Source organism: Carassius gibelio, chromosome B19 (assembly GCF_023724105.1).
Source record: "Carassius gibelio isolate Cgi1373 ecotype wild population from Czech Republic chromosome B19, carGib1.2-hapl.c, whole genome shotgun sequence".
Taxonomy (NCBI): Eukaryota; Metazoa; Chordata; class Actinopteri; order Cypriniformes; family Cyprinidae; genus Carassius; species Carassius gibelio.
Window position 1 is genome coordinate 18635522 of NC_068414.1, and position 19405 is coordinate 18654926.

General features: G+C 39.8%; 1 protein-coding gene across 4 annotated transcripts in view; it reads left to right on the forward strand.

Moving 5' to 3' along the window:
* The window catches only part of runx1t1 (RUNX1 partner transcriptional co-repressor 1), a 53284-nt gene extending 36198 nt beyond the window's left edge, over window positions 1-17086 (forward strand). For 2 of the 4 annotated variants that reach the window (XM_052584875.1, XM_052584878.1), the window contains exons 5-11: window positions 2856-3037; window positions 6701-6951; window positions 7629-7726; window positions 8280-8481; window positions 8701-8769; window positions 11456-11646; window positions 12653-17086. In XM_052584875.1, the coding sequence (XP_052440835.1) occupies window positions 2856-3037; window positions 6701-6951; window positions 7629-7726; window positions 8280-8481; window positions 8701-8769; window positions 11456-11646; window positions 12653-12931 (1272 nt within the window). In that variant the 3' untranslated portion in view covers window positions 12932-17086. The remainder of the gene's footprint in view (window positions 1-2855; window positions 3038-6700; window positions 6952-7628; window positions 7727-8279; window positions 8482-8700; window positions 8770-11455; window positions 11647-12652) is intronic. The other 2 variants (XM_052584876.1, XM_052584877.1) reach the window with 2 other exon arrangements.
* Window positions 17087-19405: the final 2319 nt, after the last annotated feature.

Genomic DNA, 19405 nt, shown 5'->3' on the forward strand with positions numbered 1-19405 from the left:
CTATTACCACGGTAAGATGATCTGTTGACTGGGAGAATATCAACCTTTGCCCTCTCTGCTGCCCATTTGTCACTGCGGCCCTTATTTCATTACAGTTAAATGTGTCTCAGGGCCTGTTTATGTTGGAGCACTTAACACGAACCATTCAAATAAACACTCTGCCTATTATTCTTTCGACCATGGGAAGTATTTGAGTTACACATGCCATACATTGTATCACATTATCGTGTTCGAGATAAATGACTGTAGCCTGCAAAGCGAATGTATAATTTGTTAATTTATGACATATGTTGCAAATATTGTTGCAAAATAGACATCAGCGCTTGATAGAGATTAAATTCTCATGAGCATATGGTGACTGCTGTATCCATCCACCCTCAATCGTTAGCCATTCGTTTTCATCTGCTTGTAAGTGACAGCTATTACGCACGGCGCTCCAACCTAACCGTTCCCTCCCTCTTTGTCTAACCTTCACCCCCCCCATCTTTTTCTCGTGCTTTGTTTTCTTCCATCTTCCTTTCCATAATAATGAAATAAGCGACCAGTGGAGATGGATCAAATCTGTGTTGTTTACTCCATTAGACTATGATGGAAAAGAGGCCGTCGGTTTTCGCAGCGCACCGTTCGGAGGCATTTCATCTTGTCCACTGCTTGTCCTGGCTGGCTCTGTCGCACAGAAATTGGTCCCATTAGAGGTTGCTCAGGTCGCTGACGGATGCAGAGAAGCATACAGGGACACTTTCCCTGACTCGCTCGCTCTCGCGCTGCACTAAACCATATGGTTACTGTATCATCTAGTCAGGAGGGGTGGTATCAAAGATGCAACTTGTGTTATCTTTTTTTTTTTTTTTTTCGCTTCCTCTCTCCCTTTCGTCTAATTTTAGTGGTTTTCCTCAAAGGAGCCTTTAATGACAAATACCATATGGCTGTGGGAACAGGGGCTTTTATAAGTGTGCAGAAGCGCAGCTGCAACAATGTGCATTAGCAGCGTTTTTTCATTAGGCTAATGTTGTCTAGCGACCCTCCCGTCAGAGTTGGGTTTTGCGGGGAAGTGTTTACAGGAAGGGCAGCGTGCATCACTCTAATAATGTAATCCAAATTCGACGCCAGCTGACGGCCTTTGTGCTGATGGCTTTTGTTTATGATTCCTCTAAATGGATTCCTCGTCTGATAAATTTGTAATATTTAGCCGCCGTTTCGTTCGGCAGGCTCCATAAAGCCTGTAAGCACATGTGTTCCTCTGCGGCTCTGTGCCTCATTGCTCAGGAAGTGAGGATTACATATACGTGGCAAACTGCTTTGCGGCTTGTGTTTGATATGCTGGTTTCCAACTAGCTGTGTGCTAATGGACCACACAGGAGCTGGAGAACACACTTAGACATAATCATAGCAAATGTCAAATCTTTGCGTGTTTGTAGTCTTACTGGATTGAATTTAAAAAATCGATGATGATAAACAATAAAATTGCAAATTAGACTGCTCTAACTTTTATGGACGAATAAGCTTTTTTATTCATTGTCTTGAAATACACTGCAATAACGACTTTCTTCCTCAGTTTTTTGTCTTGTTTTCCAGTAAAATATCTAAACATTCTAAAAACAAGACGAAATTAAGATTAAAAGCAAAATTACTAGTGATATGAAGTCTTGTTTTCTATACAATGTGTCAAAATTAGGTGAGTTTAAACAAAAAAATAGATATGCCTATAGTGTAAAATCTAAAAAGTTGTATTTTTTTTACCCTATTGGCAGATATTGTATTTCTTATTTATAAAGTTAATTTTTTTGAAATTCTTAAGTCATTTTGCTTCTTAAGTAAATGTTGGGAAGCAAGACAAAATCATTTTTGCAGTGTACATGGTGTATGTGAACTGTCACTAACTATGAGGACCTCCATTTAATGAAAGTCTGAGGTCACTGAGGGTCAAAGCAATTTCACTAGCCTCTGGTAATTATCAGCATAAACTACTAACAGACCATTACCTCATACAGCTGGCGACCAGGCAGTCCTTTATAAACAACCCCCATCATTATCATCATTAAAATATATCAGAATGACTTTTATTTATTTACATTTTTAGATTTATTTTTTATTTTTGCCATTTAATCTGCTTCATGACCAGCAGCTAAATCTTGGCCACACTTTCTTAAAATCTGTGCTTTCGTTGTGCTTCGTTCAATATTCAATCAACGCACCGCTCCTAATTTTAGCCATTACATCACTGAAAAGGCGCACAGTGGGAGTACACTGAAGAATATTCCAGAGCTGAAAAGATGTTTGATTGTAGTCTTAGATCAGAGTCACAGGCCGTAGAGAAAGAAAAGAAAGAAAACAGAGATGAAGTAAGCACAGAAAGAGAGAAAATAGACATCATCCTCCAACTAACACCTTGTGCTGTTTAGATGCTGCAATAGTCTGACTGTTGCTGGATGGGGATTCACAAAAACCTTTCATCTGCCGTGAAAATGCTCCTCAGTGTGTCTTTGAAGTGGCGAGGCCTCCAAGTGCTTTCGGAGAAAGCCAAGCCAGCTAGTAATCATGACGGAGATGCAGAGGAAATGAGACAGAAAGAAAGCGAACGTTGCCCCCCTCTCCCTCCCAAACCATCTGCTTTGAAGATGTCACTTTCTATGTTGACCATGATTGCCCATATCAAGGGCGCAGGGCACTAATGCATGTTTCAGGTCACAATAGAGTGCTGCTCGAAACGGTGCGAGAGTGTCTTTATTTTGGAAGAATGTACCTGTAATGATAATAATGAGTAAACAAAAAACGGTGTTTAGAGCCTCTGGCTGTGGACAGTTTCATAGTGCTACATCTGTTCAGCACGTCCTGACCGCTTTCTCCCCCTACAGGCCAACCTGCCGCTACTGCAGAGGGAGCTGGTGCACTGTGCACGGCTGGCCAAGCAGAACCCGGCTCAGTATCTCGCCCAACATGAGCAACTCCTGCTGGACACAAGCACCACGTCACCTGTCGACTCGTCTGAACTCTTGATGGACGTCAACGAGAACGGCAAGAGGAGAACGCCTGACAGGTGAGCCAACTGTGAATGGACATCATTATCAATCGGTCATGTAGTGTTGTTGGTATTCTAAGAGTCACACTATATTTTCACTTGCCATAACAAAAAAAAAATACAAAAAATACAAACCATTTATTTTTCTGTAATTTATAAGTATAGCAATAAATGCATTTCTTTTTTTATTTAATATTATGTTTTCTTTACAAAAAGACCGCAAATTTACAAGAAGAATATCACAAGTCATTATGACATTTCACGCCAATTTAAATTCACAACAACATGTTCAGTTTATCACAAAACCACTAAACCAAATGTTTGGAAAAGTTATCAAGGTATAAAAAAAATCCAAAATCAACGAAAGTGAGTGAACAATCTCTCATAAAAGCTCATAATAAATATTTTTTGGGAGGAGTTGTCGATAAATGTTTATTTAAGCATTCATTTGTTAGCAAGTGGACTTTAGGCAGCCACACACAACTATAGACTAGGAATGCAAGCTTGTAAAACAGCTGGAGGGCTGTAGAAATGTTGCAGCAGGTTATGAGTGTCTATATTGTCATGCACCATTTGGATTCTCGTCCTTTAATGGAGCAGAACCAGGAGGAACCAGACACATCTGGAGAATGCAGATTCTGTGAAGGCTTCCTGTTGAGATGAACATGAGTGAGAATTTGCACTACTGTATAAAACTAGAGCAAGGCTACATGTCTGTTGCGGCCTGAGAGAAAAGATATAAAAGCTTTTATATATCAGTTCACTCCCCGGAGCTCAGAATTATTTCTTCTTTTCAGTGAGGAAATATGATTTTTAATACGCTATCTTATAAGAATACATATCAGCTCAGGCCCTTATGGTTATTAGAGAAGAATATACAGCTCTCTATTTTTCTCTTTCTTTATATCTGTCTCTTTTTATGTAATACCTGCATTTTTGCATGAGCTCTTATGTATGGTTAGGTGAGCCTGGGGACATGGCTGATAACACATACAGATGAGACTCAGCTCAGATACGGCTGGCTAAGCGCTTCTGTTTCTGCTTAGCTCGGCTCAGCTCGACTCAACTCTCTGCCTTTAGAATGAGGAGGTGCAAAATAAAGAGAAAGCAATATTGGAATTTGAAAGGGAGCAATGCCGTCCTTAATCACAGAGCACAATGTACGGTCACTTCAGTCTGATTAATATCAAAGGAATCGGGAAACTACGGCTACGGAGAACAGCGCACCCCACAATGCATTCTTAGTAGGACTCACCTCATTTAGAAGAGAAATGTGTGCCGAGACTTATTTGAATAAAATATTCCATTGTGCTGCACAACCACTATATATTTAAAATTCCAAAAAATAAAAAATAATAATAGGTTCGGATTTAGTTCACTGCTTTCAGTGATCCCCACAGTCTTGTAAACTAAGGCATTTTAAGATGTTACATTAGATTTTAAAATGCTTGCACACAAGGCCTGTCAATGAGATCTTAGTTGTATACAGTAAAAAACATTTATTTAATGCATTTGAAAGAAGTCTCTTTAAATTCATCAAGGGTCCATTTGTTTGATCAACAATGCGGTATAAAACAGCTGCTTTCTCTTTGATATATATATATATATATATAATATAAGTCAGAAGTCAAAAAAGAGCTTTATTAGCAAGTGTTTACACACAACACACAAGGCATTTGACTTGACGACAGGAGCTTCCAGTGCAGAAGAAAGTACAGACAGTGTAACATATATGAAAGTCCAGACATACTTATATAACACTAATATAAGAAAAACACAAAATTAAATAATGCACTATATACTGACGTAGAGAATTTTTATATTTTTTATTTATATACATTTCTTATTGCTATCAATGTTGAAAACAGTTGTGGTGATTAATATTTTTTTGGAAATGTGATATTTTTTTCAGGTTCCTTTGAGGAACAGAAAGGTCAAAAGAACAGTACCCAGTTTTAAATACGTTTTAATTAAATTACGCAATTAAAAATATAAAGTCGAAAAAATGAATTTTACTAATTAATATTGGGAATTTCAGACCTTTGTAATAAAATACAATAAATAAATTGCAAAGTAAATAAATTAATAGTTAAAAAAAAGTCATTTTGTGGATGAAAAAAAGACATGGTAGACATGAGCACATGGAAACCACATACCGTACCTGAATCAGAGACACAAGTTCATGAAGAATAGATAGAATTAGAATTGGTATTAAAATGTATGAGACAGGGGCAAAATAAAGGCAGCTGTGTTTTGGAGGTGTGGGTGGAGGAGAGAGGTGGCTTTGAGGAGCATATGGACGGTGATGGATGCACATTAGCAGCTCATAAAAGCAGCTCATTAGGAAGTTCAGTGTTTTCAGAGGTAACTGAGGGACGACCCCCTCACAACACACACACAGCGACTCATACAAGTACCAGCATCTGCGAACACCTGGACCCGTGACACATGAAAGTGAAGGGCAGAGCAATGTGAAAGCCCTAGGGTTTAGGTGCGCAGAACGAGTCCTGTAAGTGCACATCTCTTACTGTTCTCGTGTGCTCTGTCAAGACCTCCTTTTACTGACAACAAAGTACTCGACAGAAGCATAGAAGCTGCTTTTCTATTTAGCACATTAAATGTCAGACTTCTGCTGCCTTAGGGGCAGTTTGACATTGTCCCTCGACCCACAGCAGAGGAAAGTACATTACATCAAAGAACACACTGTCCTCAGAAGACATCTCAGTGTCTTGTTGGAGTGGCAAAACACAAAAATAAAAGACACTAATGATGGAGTCATCATTTTCCCTGACAATGTCTGGAAAGACAACCAGTTGTTTAGAAGAATCTATCTATCTATCTATCTATCTATCTATCTATCTATCTATCTATCTATCTATCTATCTATCTATCGTTCTATCTATCATTCTATCTATTGTTCTATCTGTCTATCTGTTCTATCATTTTATTGTTCATTCTATCATTCATTCATTCATTCATTCTCTTTCTTTCTATGTATCCCTCTGTCATTCATTCTATTGTTCGTTCCTTCTATTTTTCTGTCGATCATTCTGTTGTTCGATTTATCATACGTTCATTCTATCTTACTATCTATCAATCAATCTATCTATCGTTCTACCATTGTCGTTCTATCTATCTGTTTTTCTTTCTGTTGTTCGTTCATTCTTTCTATTATATATCGTCTTTTCTATCGCTGTTGTTCTATATATTGTTCATTGTCTTTCTTTCTATCTATCTATTATTTGTTCATTCTATCTTTCTTTTTATCTATCTATCTATCTATCTATCGTTCTATCTATCTATAGTTCTATCTATCCTGTCATTCGACACAATCTGTTTTGTTAAAAGCACTGTATAAAGGTGACTTGACTATTGTTTATCGATCATTCTATCAAACGGTCTATCTGTCTATCATTCTATCATTCATTTGTTTATTCTCTTTCTTTCTATCTATCATTCTATCTTTCTATCATTCTATTGTTTGTTCTATCGTACATTAATTCTATCTATCTATCTATCTATCTATCTATCTATCTATCTATCTATCTATCTATCTATCTATCTATCTATCTATCTATCGTTCGTTATATCATTTTACTGTTCTATCTATCAGTTTATATCAGTCTCACTTCTGCTCCTATGTTCCTGTTCCTCACTCTGGATTCTTCCGTCTCCTTCCAGAACCAAAGAGAACGGCTTTGATCGGGAGCCGCTCCATCCCGAGCATCCCAACAAGAGGCCCTGCACTATCAGCCCTGGCCAGCGCTTCAGCCCCTCCAACGGGATCTCCTACCAGCCCAACGGCCTGCCGCACCCCACCCCGCCCCCACCACAGCACTACCGTCTGGACGACATGGCCATCGCACACCACTACAGAGATTCGTACCGCCACCCCAACCACCGCGAGCTCCGCGACCGCCCTCGGCCTCTGGGTAAGAGAGAGATTACAGCAGTCATTAATAATGATTCTGAGACGTGGCTCCATGGCTGCGGTCACCAATGCCTCCAATCCTCAAACTTTGTAAATAACATATTCCATTTTGATGCAAGACTCCTATAAATGTTGAGGGTAAAAACAAGTTTCAAATAAAATGAGGCTCAAATTCAGTTAATAGACACCGGAAATATAGAAAGTCACAGTAAAAGGAAAAGGTTCTTACTTAAATAAATAATAACTGGTAATAAAATGTCAATTAAATTAAAAATAATTACAAATATATATAGGAACATAAACTTTTTTTTTTTTTTATGATTTGAGGTTTACATGAAACCAACTCTCCATATCAGGTTTAAGTGTGCTAAAAATATTCAAGCACGTTAGCCAGTGATATATGTAGGAGATATGCATAAGCCTGGCAGCTCTGGTGCTGTGTGGAGAGAGTGAGAGAGCATGCCCACAGGCTGCATGGGAGAGAGGACTGAGGGATGAGAGCGTGTGAGGAATGAAGAGTGTGTGAGCGATGGAGGATGTCAGGAAGCGGGTGAGCTATGGCTGTGAAACAGACGGCCACGACATGCCGCTGAGGGCAAGCAAGAGAAATGGAAAACTGAGGCCCAAATAGTAACACGTTTAACATTCGCTCTCTCTTTTTCTCTCGTTCTGTGTCAGGGATGCACGGAAGTACGCGCCAGGAGGAAGTCATAGATCACAGACTTACAGACAGAGAATGGGCAGAAGAGTGGAAGCACCTTGACCATGTAAGAAAAGTAATAACATTTTTATTACTATCCAAAGTATGTGTGTGTGTGTGTGTGTGTGTGTGTGTGTGAGAGAGAGAGAGAGAGAGAGAGAGAGAGAGAGAATATGACATAAGAAGTGTGTTTGCTGATACGATTGTGTGTTTGCATGTTTTTTTTGGGGGGGGGGGGGGTTGGGGGCAATCTTCTAGACAACAAGAATATATTAAGCTCAACTGGAGATTTTAGCTTTAAGTCTCCTGTTTTATAATGCAAACATTTATTTCAAAGTTTTTTTTATTTTTTTTTATGATTACCTATATTAACTTGTGTACAGTTTTGTTTAATAAGTTTTAAGAGACACATCAGTTGTTATTTAAGCTGTAAGGTCTCCTGGGCTATAAAAGAGCAACTTCAGAGCATTGCCTTTTTGTCAGGGGTTGGCATTAGTGCTTTAGTGACTGTAAACATATAGAGGTGTGAGACATCATTCAGTGCCAGCCTTTAACATCGTGTTTTTATATCTATTTCTATTTAGAGCAGATGTTGTGTTGGTAACATTCTTCCTGCTTGTCCCCCGCAGCTCCTGAACTGCATTATGGATATGGTGGAGAAGACACGCCGCTCTCTGACGGTGTTGCGTCGGTGCCAGGAGGCCGACCGGGAGGAGCTCAACTACTGGATCCGTCGTTACAGTGATGCTGAAGATCTTAAAAAGACCAGCAGCTCCAGCAGCAGTCAGTCCAGACAGCAGAGCCCTGCCAGCCAAGACACCAATGCTTTAGGTAACATTATTCATCTCAAGATGTTCGTCTGAGATGTCTGTATCACCTGAAAAGTTTATGTTCTATTTCATACATCAGTTAGTTTATTTAAAACTGATATGTCTGATCTTAAAAAGAACAGATTTAATGTCAGTTGTAATGATCTATCAGTTATTTTGAAAGGGAAAATGGTTGTACCATGTATTGTAAATGAAGTGTCCTTTTTGCTCTCTCTTCCAGATGTCCATAGGGAGCTCCTTCACAGGCCAGTGTCTGGATATGTACCTGAAGAAATCTGGAAGAAAGCTGGTTAGCATGCCATCTTTTTTCTTTTTTTTTTGAACGTGCACACACTCTCATAAGCGCAGGTGGAAAATCAAAGCTAAATTATTCAGGCAGAGCTCTTTCAAAGACTGTCAGTGATTTAAAAGCTCTCTGAAATTCAATCAGTCAGTTATTTGTATGCAGAACTGCGGAGTCAGGTGGGAACTTGGTTGGTGTCACACCAAACTCGGGTGTGATCTCGACATTACAGTTGTTTTCCAGAGATTGCGGTTGTTCTTGTGTAAAATCAGGGGGGGGTGGAATTCAAATTATATGCACAAGAAGGGATGCATATATAATGATGTTGGAACACTACAAAAAAATTGTACAAATATTAATATCTTAGTAAAAAAAAAAGGGGAAAAAAATGAATGCATATTTATAAATAAATAAAATAAACAGTTTCACAGATTGAATTCCTGTAATGATTTTTAAGCTACTGTTTTTTTTTCTTTTCATGCATATTTGCAACAAAATGACAATAGAAAAAAACTATCTTTTATAGACAAAAAAGAGATTTAGTCATCATGCATTTATTTTAAAATCATTAACAAAAATCTTGAGAAGCAGATATAACACTTGGAAGGTTAAGTCATTATGCATTTTATTTAAAACATTATTTGAAGCAAACACTATGAAAAATCTTTAGAAGCTGATAAAACACTTGGAAGGTTTAGTGGGTTTTTGTGGCGTTTTGTCTGACTCCTGTAATGTTCCCTGAGTCGTGTGTTGGGCAGTTCAGTGATTGGCTTCACTGGAAGCACCTCTACACATTCCAACAGTGATGTCAGATCATAAAGCTCTTTTATTGCTCTGGCTGAACAGGACACATAAGTGCTCCCAGCCTTTACAGCACTTCAGCACTACTGCCATTAGCTGTGCAACAGGCTCTCAGCTCTCCACGGCTCTCTGTTTTATCACAGCAGAGGAGCTGGTTAAAAGACGGATAAAGATATTAAAAGGCTTTGTTTAAAGAGCAGTTGATCTGTGCGAAATATGACAAGTGATGGGTTCTGTAATAGCAGATTGTTTATCTTGGCCTCATACGCGATAGAGGCATCTGCTAAAGCAGTTTGTCTTTGCTGTGTGGTCTTACCAAAGGCTTTATAAAAGCAAACAAGCCTTTCCATGAAAGTGACGTTACAAAACACAGTCTAAGTCTGCTCGTTTTAGCTAATACGTTGCCTTTACATCACAACGGCGGTAGTAACACCCTAAACAAATCACCACAGATTGAAATTCCATCTGAATAGTAATATATAAATGCAGTAAAATGTATCAGGGAATGTGGTGCATTTTCCGTGACCTCAGCCCATCAAAAGGGATGACTTTGTGCACCAAACCACCATGGTTTCACAATTCAGTCCAGTCTTGATGAAAATGTCCCTGGCTCTGTAATCCTTCATATTTAAGACTGGGGAGGAGGGTCTGTGCAACCGCAGCCATCCATTTCTGCAGAACAAGAGACTGCCACGACAGTTTAGTCTATTAAAACTCCTCAAGATCAGCATGGCTTTTTCAAAACCATTGTACGCCTCTAGTGATGGTTACACAACCCAAGCTAAAAGTGTTTAAGAGTCAAAACTGCCTTAAAGCGGTCTTCACAAGTTGCCACAGTGTAATAAGGGGTGAATGTCCTTTTTTTTTTTTTTTTAGAAAGATTATGTACAGTATGTGATGAATATTCAAGCCCTTTCTCACACCGTGCCATATCCTGATCTGAATGGGCCTTTGGGGGTGCAATTGAAATGCATAATTTAAATATAAATTGCCCGATTTGCATATGCAATTAGTCAGGCTGCAGCCTTGAACAATGAAAACAAACAAATACACACACACACACACACACAAAAAAAAGCCTAGTCTGCTCTTCAGATGAGTTTTCCAGCCAGAAGTATTTACGGTTAATGGGATAACAATGTAAAAGTACAGATAAAGTACGAGTTCAAGGAAATACATTTATACTTCAGAGGGAAGAATATCAAGGATTACCTGTAATCTGCCTTGTGCACTACAGTCAAGTCTTTGTTTTGAGGCAAAACTAAAGCACTTTTTGTTGTTTATTTGTGTTCAGCAAACACAGAAAGTCATCTGAGCCCATTCAAATAAAAATTGATGTTTCTAATTAATCCCCAGATTAATCGTTCAGCTGCTTTTGAACAAAACAAGCCAACAGGATCAATTAAACAACATAAAAATCGTTTTCAAATGAATTAAAATGTCAGATACTAATGTTGGGTGATTGTGTGTATGTTCTGTATATATAGAGAGACGTTCTTGGCATGAGCACTTTCAATTTATTGAATGTGCATTAGTGTGGTTTTCTATAGTTTTTTTTTAGCCCTGGCATGCATACATATATACATACATCTTTGGCTGTTGTTGTGAGATATCAAGTGCATGTGCAGCTATGTAATTCTACATGGTCTGACCCTTAAAATCTACTTGATGTAAAACAATCTAGTCAGGTTGATTAAGTCATATCAAACAATATTTTGGACTTCAGTAAAACCAGTTAATTAAGATGTTGTAGTTTCGATGGAAAAATCTGATTTGCAATGAACAGCAGACAGATAAAGCTATGTTAACATCAGTTATTCTCTCTGAACTCTTTGCTGGGTTTCTGTTGCTGTGCCCCGGACACTTAAAAGCACTGTGCTCTTTCTTTCAGAAGAGGCTGTGAATGAAGTGAAGAGGCAGGCCATGTCTGAGTTGCAGAAAGCCGTGTCAGAAGCCGAGCGCAAGGCCCATGAGATGATCAGCACCGAGCGAGCCAAGATGGAGCGCACTGTGGCCGAAGCCAAGCGACAAGCAGCAGAGGACGCGCTGTCAGTCATCAACCAGCAGGAGGACTCTAGTGAGGTAACAGCTTGAGCGCCTACTGCACATTGTTATTGTGTTAGCGAACAGCTGAATGATTCATTAGGATGGTAATACATTCCATAATTGATTATATTTTGCATTATATATCATCTTGGGGATTTTATTTTATTTTATGTAATATGTACATGCCTGATTCACTTGGCTAGGCTGTTTTAGTCCCATTGCTTACATTCGTTCTCTTTAGTGTGGAAATCTTTAGAAAACATGGATATCATATGAAAAGCACAGGGGGAAAAGAAAGTGTCCCAGATAATTCCTCATGCAGCCCGGTGTCATGCAGAGCTGAGGAATATAACATTGCATTTATCACTGCAGGCAGAGCGGCACTTTTCCTCCTCTAAATGAAACATGTGGACAGTTAAGGTGGTACTGATTTGGATGAGGGAAATTGGGAAGGGAGCGCCGAGTGTCTGCGCACAGCGGGGGTACGGCTCGTTTAATCAGTTAGCAGAGAAAGGTGGCACGCATCTGAGTTTAATTGCACGAGCCATGTTTATGCACCTCCCCCTGGAGGATTGCGTCGGTAGCCATTTATAACTCTGGATTCTTGTCTCTGGGACGCATTCGAGACTTTGTGATAATTGCTCCTATTTGGCCTGGAGACAAACACAAAGAGGCCACAGTGGTAACCTGAGTTTCTGTGTGATCTTTGAGCGTTTTGTAGTTAACCTGTTACAAATGTGTCTTCACACAGTGCCATGTGGAACTGGGTAAAATGACTGCGTTTTTCCCTAGCTAGCTCATTATTTCCGTGTTTTCAAAGCAGGGAGATCCAAAGAAAAATAAAGCAGAATCCTCTATTTAGACTTAAAGTCAAATGGGAAATGTTTGCTGCTAATGAGCCGAGACTTTCGCTCGTTTTTCTCAAAGGTCTGTGGATCCATTATTTCCTAATTGGGATAATACCCATGGAAAGAAATGCATGTTTTTATATATATATATATATATCACAGCTTAAACCTCCTTCCCCCTCTCTCTTGTGCAGAGCTGCTGGAATTGCGGGCGCAAGGCGAGCGAGACTTGCAGTGGCTGCAACACGGCGCGTTACTGCGGTTCCTTCTGCCAGCACAAGGACTGGGAAAAGCACCACCACGTATGTGGCCAGACTCTGCAGGCTCAGCAGCAGGGCGAGACCCCCGCCACCGTCAGCTCCTCTGCCACCCCCAGCAGCGGCGCCGGCAGCCCTGCGGACACACCATCCGCCGCTACCCCTCGCTCGGCCACGCCCGGCACGCCCTCCACCATAGAGACCACGCCGCGCTAGAGCCCCGAGCGGGCCGGTCCTGATGCCTCAGCCGGCCGGGGACTGACTCACCTGCCTCACTCGCTGCAAAACGCTAAATCTAGCGCACTAACAAAGAAGAGACTGTACTTAGGGCGATCACCCCCCAGGAGGTCCATTTCGGGTCATATTGACTTGCCATGATAGAGAACGCAAAGATATTCTTTGTTCGAAATTCTCATTGTTCTTTATTGTTACTACAGCTATTATCGCTTACTGTTGATAATGTCATTTATTGTTGTTGTGGCTCTCTTACATTCTTGTAAATAAGAAGACAAGTGGAGTAGACAGCCGGGACCTCTTGATGAGTATATCTGACCTGCCCTTTGTTATGTTTGTTTGTCGTTTTTTTTCCTCCTTCGTTCCGTTTTCAAAGCTCTTTATCCAGTAGCTGGGATATGAAACTATTTGACCTCATTAAAAGACACTTTAAATGACAAAAACCAAGGATATACTTCATAGCTGATGTAAGCAAAGACTGAATATTATTAAGACAAAAAAAACAGCGTTCCTTGTAAAGAAGACAACACAATGTTGATGAGAACAAAACACGCCCATGAAGGGCATCTGCATTGGACGTGGTGGAGTAGACGGCGGATGGCGTTTCTGGCCCGCGCGCTGAACTCTGCAGATGTGCAGCAGATTGTGAAGGAACGCAGATGTTCGTCCCTTTTCTGCAGGATTATATCCAGGTCATTGGTCTAAGAAATAAAAAGCTGTTTCACTGAGGAATGTAGGGGCGAGAAGGGCCCGTGCTGGATTTTGAGTACCGCACAGCGTAATGAAGGATGCGCTCTGAGCCCTGATCCCAAATGCACTCCATCAGCTCCCAAAACAGGAAGTGAAGTCATCGGCCCACCAGAGCAGGACTGTCAGAACCTCACTGTGACAGCCGCTGGGAAACAAAGGGCTAAGAAATTACCCATAAATCACTGGCTGTTGGAGCCCTCTCCTGTCCTGCCTATCTCTAACCCCGTCACCCGTCCTCGTTCGGCTTCTTTTTGCCCTTCTAGATCTCATTGTGTTAAACACTTGTGTCCTGTGCCGTCTCCAATGGTTATTTATTGTACATGTGATGGACAATTGTGACGACGCATTAATAGTTGAAATCACGGTCACAACTTTTTAGTCTTTCTAGGTGCAGAAAGGAAGAACATATTTTCTCTTTTTTCTCTCTCTCGCTCTCTCTTTCTCTCTCGCAAGCTGCTTTTCTATTCGTATGTGTTTGTGCTAGTCCCTCTTGTAGTTCTCTAAGAAAAAACACTTTTCCCATTGTCCTCAAAAGACATATGCTATCTCTCAAAGCTGCTACTCCAGTCTCATTCAGATGTTTTTTTTCTGAGAACTAGCATGTTACATGGAATGCTAACATAAATGTTTTTGTACATGGGACGTACATAAATGTATTTGCACTGTCACGGTTTCTCTCGGCATGCTTCTTTTGGCAGTTTTTTTTTTTTTTTTTTCCATAGGGAAAATCTTCATAGGTTATCTTTGGAGTGCTTCGTTACATATCTGTGATTTCCTTTTCTTGTTAAAAAATGAAGAAAAATCTATGAAAAAAAAAGAAAAAAAAAAGAAAACAGAAAAAAAAGAAAACAGAAGTATCACAATCTGCTTTTGTTAACATTTTTTTCTAAACATTTTTGCTTTGAATAGTTAAGGACAGTGCATGCACATGCATACTGAATGCTATGGTATATGTTGTTTTTGTTTTCTACAAAAAAAAAGATAAAATGTACAAAAAGAGACTAACTTTCCAAATGCAGAGGTGAAAAACAGACAGCTTTAACACTGCAGAGCACCAGGATACACAGTATTACAAAGGAATTAACATGGAAGACAGCCAAAGACAGACATGAAGGACCAAAACCTGATTTTATCCAAGATTTAAACATGACAAAAATGACTCACTCCAATGCATTCTTGTTTTCTCCACGTGTTTATCAGGGGAAGCCACACAGAGCAATGTTTCCATTCGAAAACCTTTAACTCTCCCCTGTTCAGAGCCAAGACCAGCCCTATTCAGCTCATAGGGAGGAGCAGCCACTCAAACCATGTAGCAGTCCCTAAGAAAAGAGGGTTTCACATGTGGATGAGGCGGTCTGAGTGATCGAGCAATAATCGAATAGGCAGATCCCATATGTAGATCCTACAGGGCGAGTGTCATTGTCGTCGTTTTTCTTTCCGTATCATTCCTCGAAACAGATTAGTCATAAGAACGCCGCTCCAAAAGGCAACCAGACCAACCGAACTGAAGCTCTTCTTGTTCATGAACGGCACATAACCAAACCTTCAAGTGTTTCAGCTCAAGATTAAAAGCCATGTGAGAATCTAAAACTAAACAACCTCGTCAATGGCTTAAGAGGAAGAGGGGTCTAAACGGGCACTTAAAGGGTTAGTTCAGCCCCAAAATGGAAATTAGGCCATAAATTACTCACCCTGAAGTCATCCTAGGTGTATATGACTTTCTCCTTTCAGACAAATTTAGTTGGAGTTATTTTTAAAATTGTTGCTTCGTTTACAACAGTGAGCGCAAACTAGATTAAAGTGATTATTATGTTTTTAATATGGATATTTTACTTATGCATCGATTCACTACAGAAGGCCTTTTTACACCCCTGGAGCCGTGTGAGACACATTTTTTAAATGGATGAGCTTTTTATTAAACTTCTCATGTACCAATTGAGTGTAACACCCGCTGAGTGGCATAAAACAGCTTGAAAGATCAAAGACATTTTTTTTTTTCATAACTCCGACTGGATTTGTCTGAAAGAAGAAAGTCATATACACCTTGGATGATTTCAGGGTGAGTAATTTATGGCTTAATTTTCATTTTTGGCTGAACTAACCCTTTAACTGCAATCTGATGGCTCACATCCCATGGTGCTAAATGCTGTGCATTTGACCTCTTACGAGGAGCGGCTGGCTCTGAATGCACTCGGGGCCTACTCCAGCATGCTACGGTTAAATAATCCAAAAAAACATGGGTGTAAGACACCTGTCCACATCGCTAGAGAACCTGCCAGCTAAGCTGTATTGAAACACTATTTTTGAAAAACACATATAGTTAGTGCAGTGAGTTCGATCAGGGTGACCTGAATAAAATATGCGTGGACAAAGCGTTAAGTAACTCCTCCTTCTCCTTCCCAATCTAGTACGTCTGTTTTGCTACAACCTTTTTTCCTCGGTGGCAAAAAGTCTCACTCTACCTCTGACAGCACGTTAGGAGCACCAGTCGCTGAGCGGACACTGGTCTAGTCAAACCAAATGGGCACATGAGAGCAGGACTTAAACCCAAAGTTAAAAGCTCATATAGCTGCAAACCATATCACTACTTGGTAACAATGCAGACCTCATGAAAAAAAAAAAAATTATGAATAGAATACGTAAAAAAAAAATGTTTTGTTCATTTTAAGTTTGTCACGTGTACAAATCGCTTTGAGTCAACTCAAAGTAAAAAAAAAAAAGTTTCAGAGTGTTGACCCCATTTGATATACACTTTAATTCAATCCATGGTCAAAGATGAGAAAAGTGATATATTCCTATTGCCCTCCTCTTCTCCTGCACCCCCTTTCCCCCCATTTCTGTCTTCTATTGTGAGACACGCTTGGCCGCTCGTCAGTGTCGTTTAGGTTCGTGTTTATGGGGGATTCACACCAAACGTGAGCGAAAAGTAACGGCTGGTGAATTCGCGCAAGCCTTGTTTGCCAGGTGTTACCTTGATTTTTTTTCTCCAGTTTGTAAAGTGAATTAAACTTTGGGATAATAAAGGGACAGTGGAAACATTAAGTGTAATGAATTGGTCGGGTGGGTTCAGGATGGGCAGTCGTAGGATTCTTCGAAAATCTTTATTGTGAAAAAAAGCTCATTAAAAAGTTGTTGTGCAATACTTAATGTAAACATGAACCACAGGTTACAGGTGGGCTGGGAGGGTGTGGACTCTCTCACACCTTTTCCAAATATGGTTTTTGAGTCTACTGTTAGAACTGTGGTTTCTTGTTTAATCTGTTTTCTTTATTTTATTGTCTCATTTTTGGGGGCTGTAGTACATGGTCTGTCAGTCTGTGAATCTTTGCAGTATGATTCTGGTATTGTTGTACTCTTTACTGTGTAATAAATATGTTCATACCTGCATTCAAGATTTCTTTTTGTATTTGTTTTAAATACTCTACATGCATACAGTACATTCTGTTCAGATGCATCGTTTGCATTCATTCGTTAAGCAACTTATAAATAACAACAGAAATTAGTTCTAAAGCAGCAGGAACCTGAGAAGTGCTAGAATACAAAGTTTCCAGATTGTTCGAAATGGTAAAGTAAGAAAGTAAGCACCAGTAAAAGTATGTTCATATGGTATCTGTGAAGCAGGAAAATATGTAAGAGTATTATCATTGTGATTTCCAAGATGCATTTGGATAAATCTTAAAAACATTTTTTTAATACATTTTCTGCATTATTGAATATTCAGATATATTAGATATGCCACAGGCTACAAATTTCACCATTATGCTAGCCTATTTGCACTTTGGTAAATCATAGTTATTATGACATATAAAGTATACATAATAACACAATTGTGACCTTTTATCTCAGAATTTTGAGTTTTGCCAAGTCAGAACTGACTTTGTCATAATTTAAACTTTTTTCATAATTGTTTTTGTCATAATTATGACTTTTCATCTTAACCAATTTTTGTTGTCCTTTTATCCTATAATTGCTTGCCAGTTGAAATTTTTATTTAATTAATTTTAATTATTTTTTTGATTTATGTCTTAATATCAAATTATTATTAGTTTTACCAAGCATTATTTTATTTTTTTTCATGTGTAATATCTACAGAAACCTCAAAGGACTACAAATGTGATGGAACTGGTCAAAATATGTGGAAATTATATACCTTAAAGCACTTCTAAGCTCAATTCAAATGGCCTTTTTACAACAAATATGTCCAAACCTAAAACTTTACTTCAAGTAAGAGACCTACAGTTAAAGAGTGAGTAAATTGTACTTCAGTATATATGTATACGTGAATGGAGAAAAGCTTGAGGTGAAATTAGGCTTTGAAAAGCCCTTTGAAATGCCGGCTACACCCAACATAAGTGGCCTTGGGAATTGAAGAGTAAATGCTCTCTGAAGGGAAGCTATTAGCGTGGAAGGTCTGTATTTAAAGTGTCACTTAATTCCCATGTCCCCCATTTTACATTTTACCTAATGTCGAAATGTTAATACGTCCAATATTCAGCCCACTTTGTCCAGAAATGTGACAGCAACATTGACAAGGCAACACATTTAGTCCAGCAATTACCTTCGTCCCGGACCGAAAGCCTTTATAAATGCGACCGCCCCCCACCCCACACCAAAATGAACCCCGGGATTCGTCGTTTGCTCAGCCGTGACAAAACCTTCAGAGAATCGCACAAATCTTCCGAGAGGTCTATGCCTTTGTGAAGCTCTCGCGCCTCTTATCTGCGTTTATTACCGTTTAAGAGATCATAAAGCCGAGGATGAGTTGAAACACTGCGATATTCCTGTCACTTACCACCTTTCGCGTTTCAACTCTCGTTTTTTATCAAGTGGCGGGAACTGACAGACCCTCAATTAAGCGAGGCCTAGAGAACTGTTCTCAACCGATAACAATACAAATGGATTCTTTCAAACAGAGAAAAACAGCTGTCTCTATTATTTGAATGCTTCACCTTTCCCCGCTCGATTAATTGGGTCTTTGATCACAGGCAGAGGTGCAGAGTGCCTGATAAGAAAAAGGTTATTAGTAAAGTAGCCCGGAGGACCAAGCCGCGGCCTAGCGCGGGCTGCGCGAGATGAGATAAGCCCATAATGCCCATGTGTGCATGTGCTCATGAGCGATAGGGCCGCCGTCTGCCTCCAAGACGATCGCACGAAGAAGAGCAATACTCTGACGAGACGATAGCTAATGCGGGATATAAATTTGGCTTCCAGGGGTAGAACGCAGGATTAAACTCCATAAAGAGTTCGGCTCTAAATGGTTTACATTTTTTGCCTCTAAATCAAACTGTGTCGCAGAATTTCACCGTGCTTTTTTGAACCCGATATGCGGCGAGGAATATTACTGTAGTATGCCCACAGTGACGGAGGAGAAAATAACACTCTGCCTTTGAGAGTCGAGCGAGAGTGTCTCTTTGATATGCAGCCCAGCTAAATTTGAGGTTTTAAATCTGATTTCATCTAAGCCTGTTTATAGTCCCATGTCCACGGATGAGGCGCTGAGTGATTCGAAACACCTCGTTGAAAAAGCTTCGCAAAACTCTCTTGTAATAGGTTTTTTTTTTCCTGCAACTACAGAGGAATACAACTAGGGGGTACGAGAGCATATTAGGCCTGTTATGGTGGGGGCAAAGTGACTCCATGGAGAAAACATTTTTGATTAAATTACAGAACACAAGGTTATCTTTTCCCAGCACATGCCTCACTGCC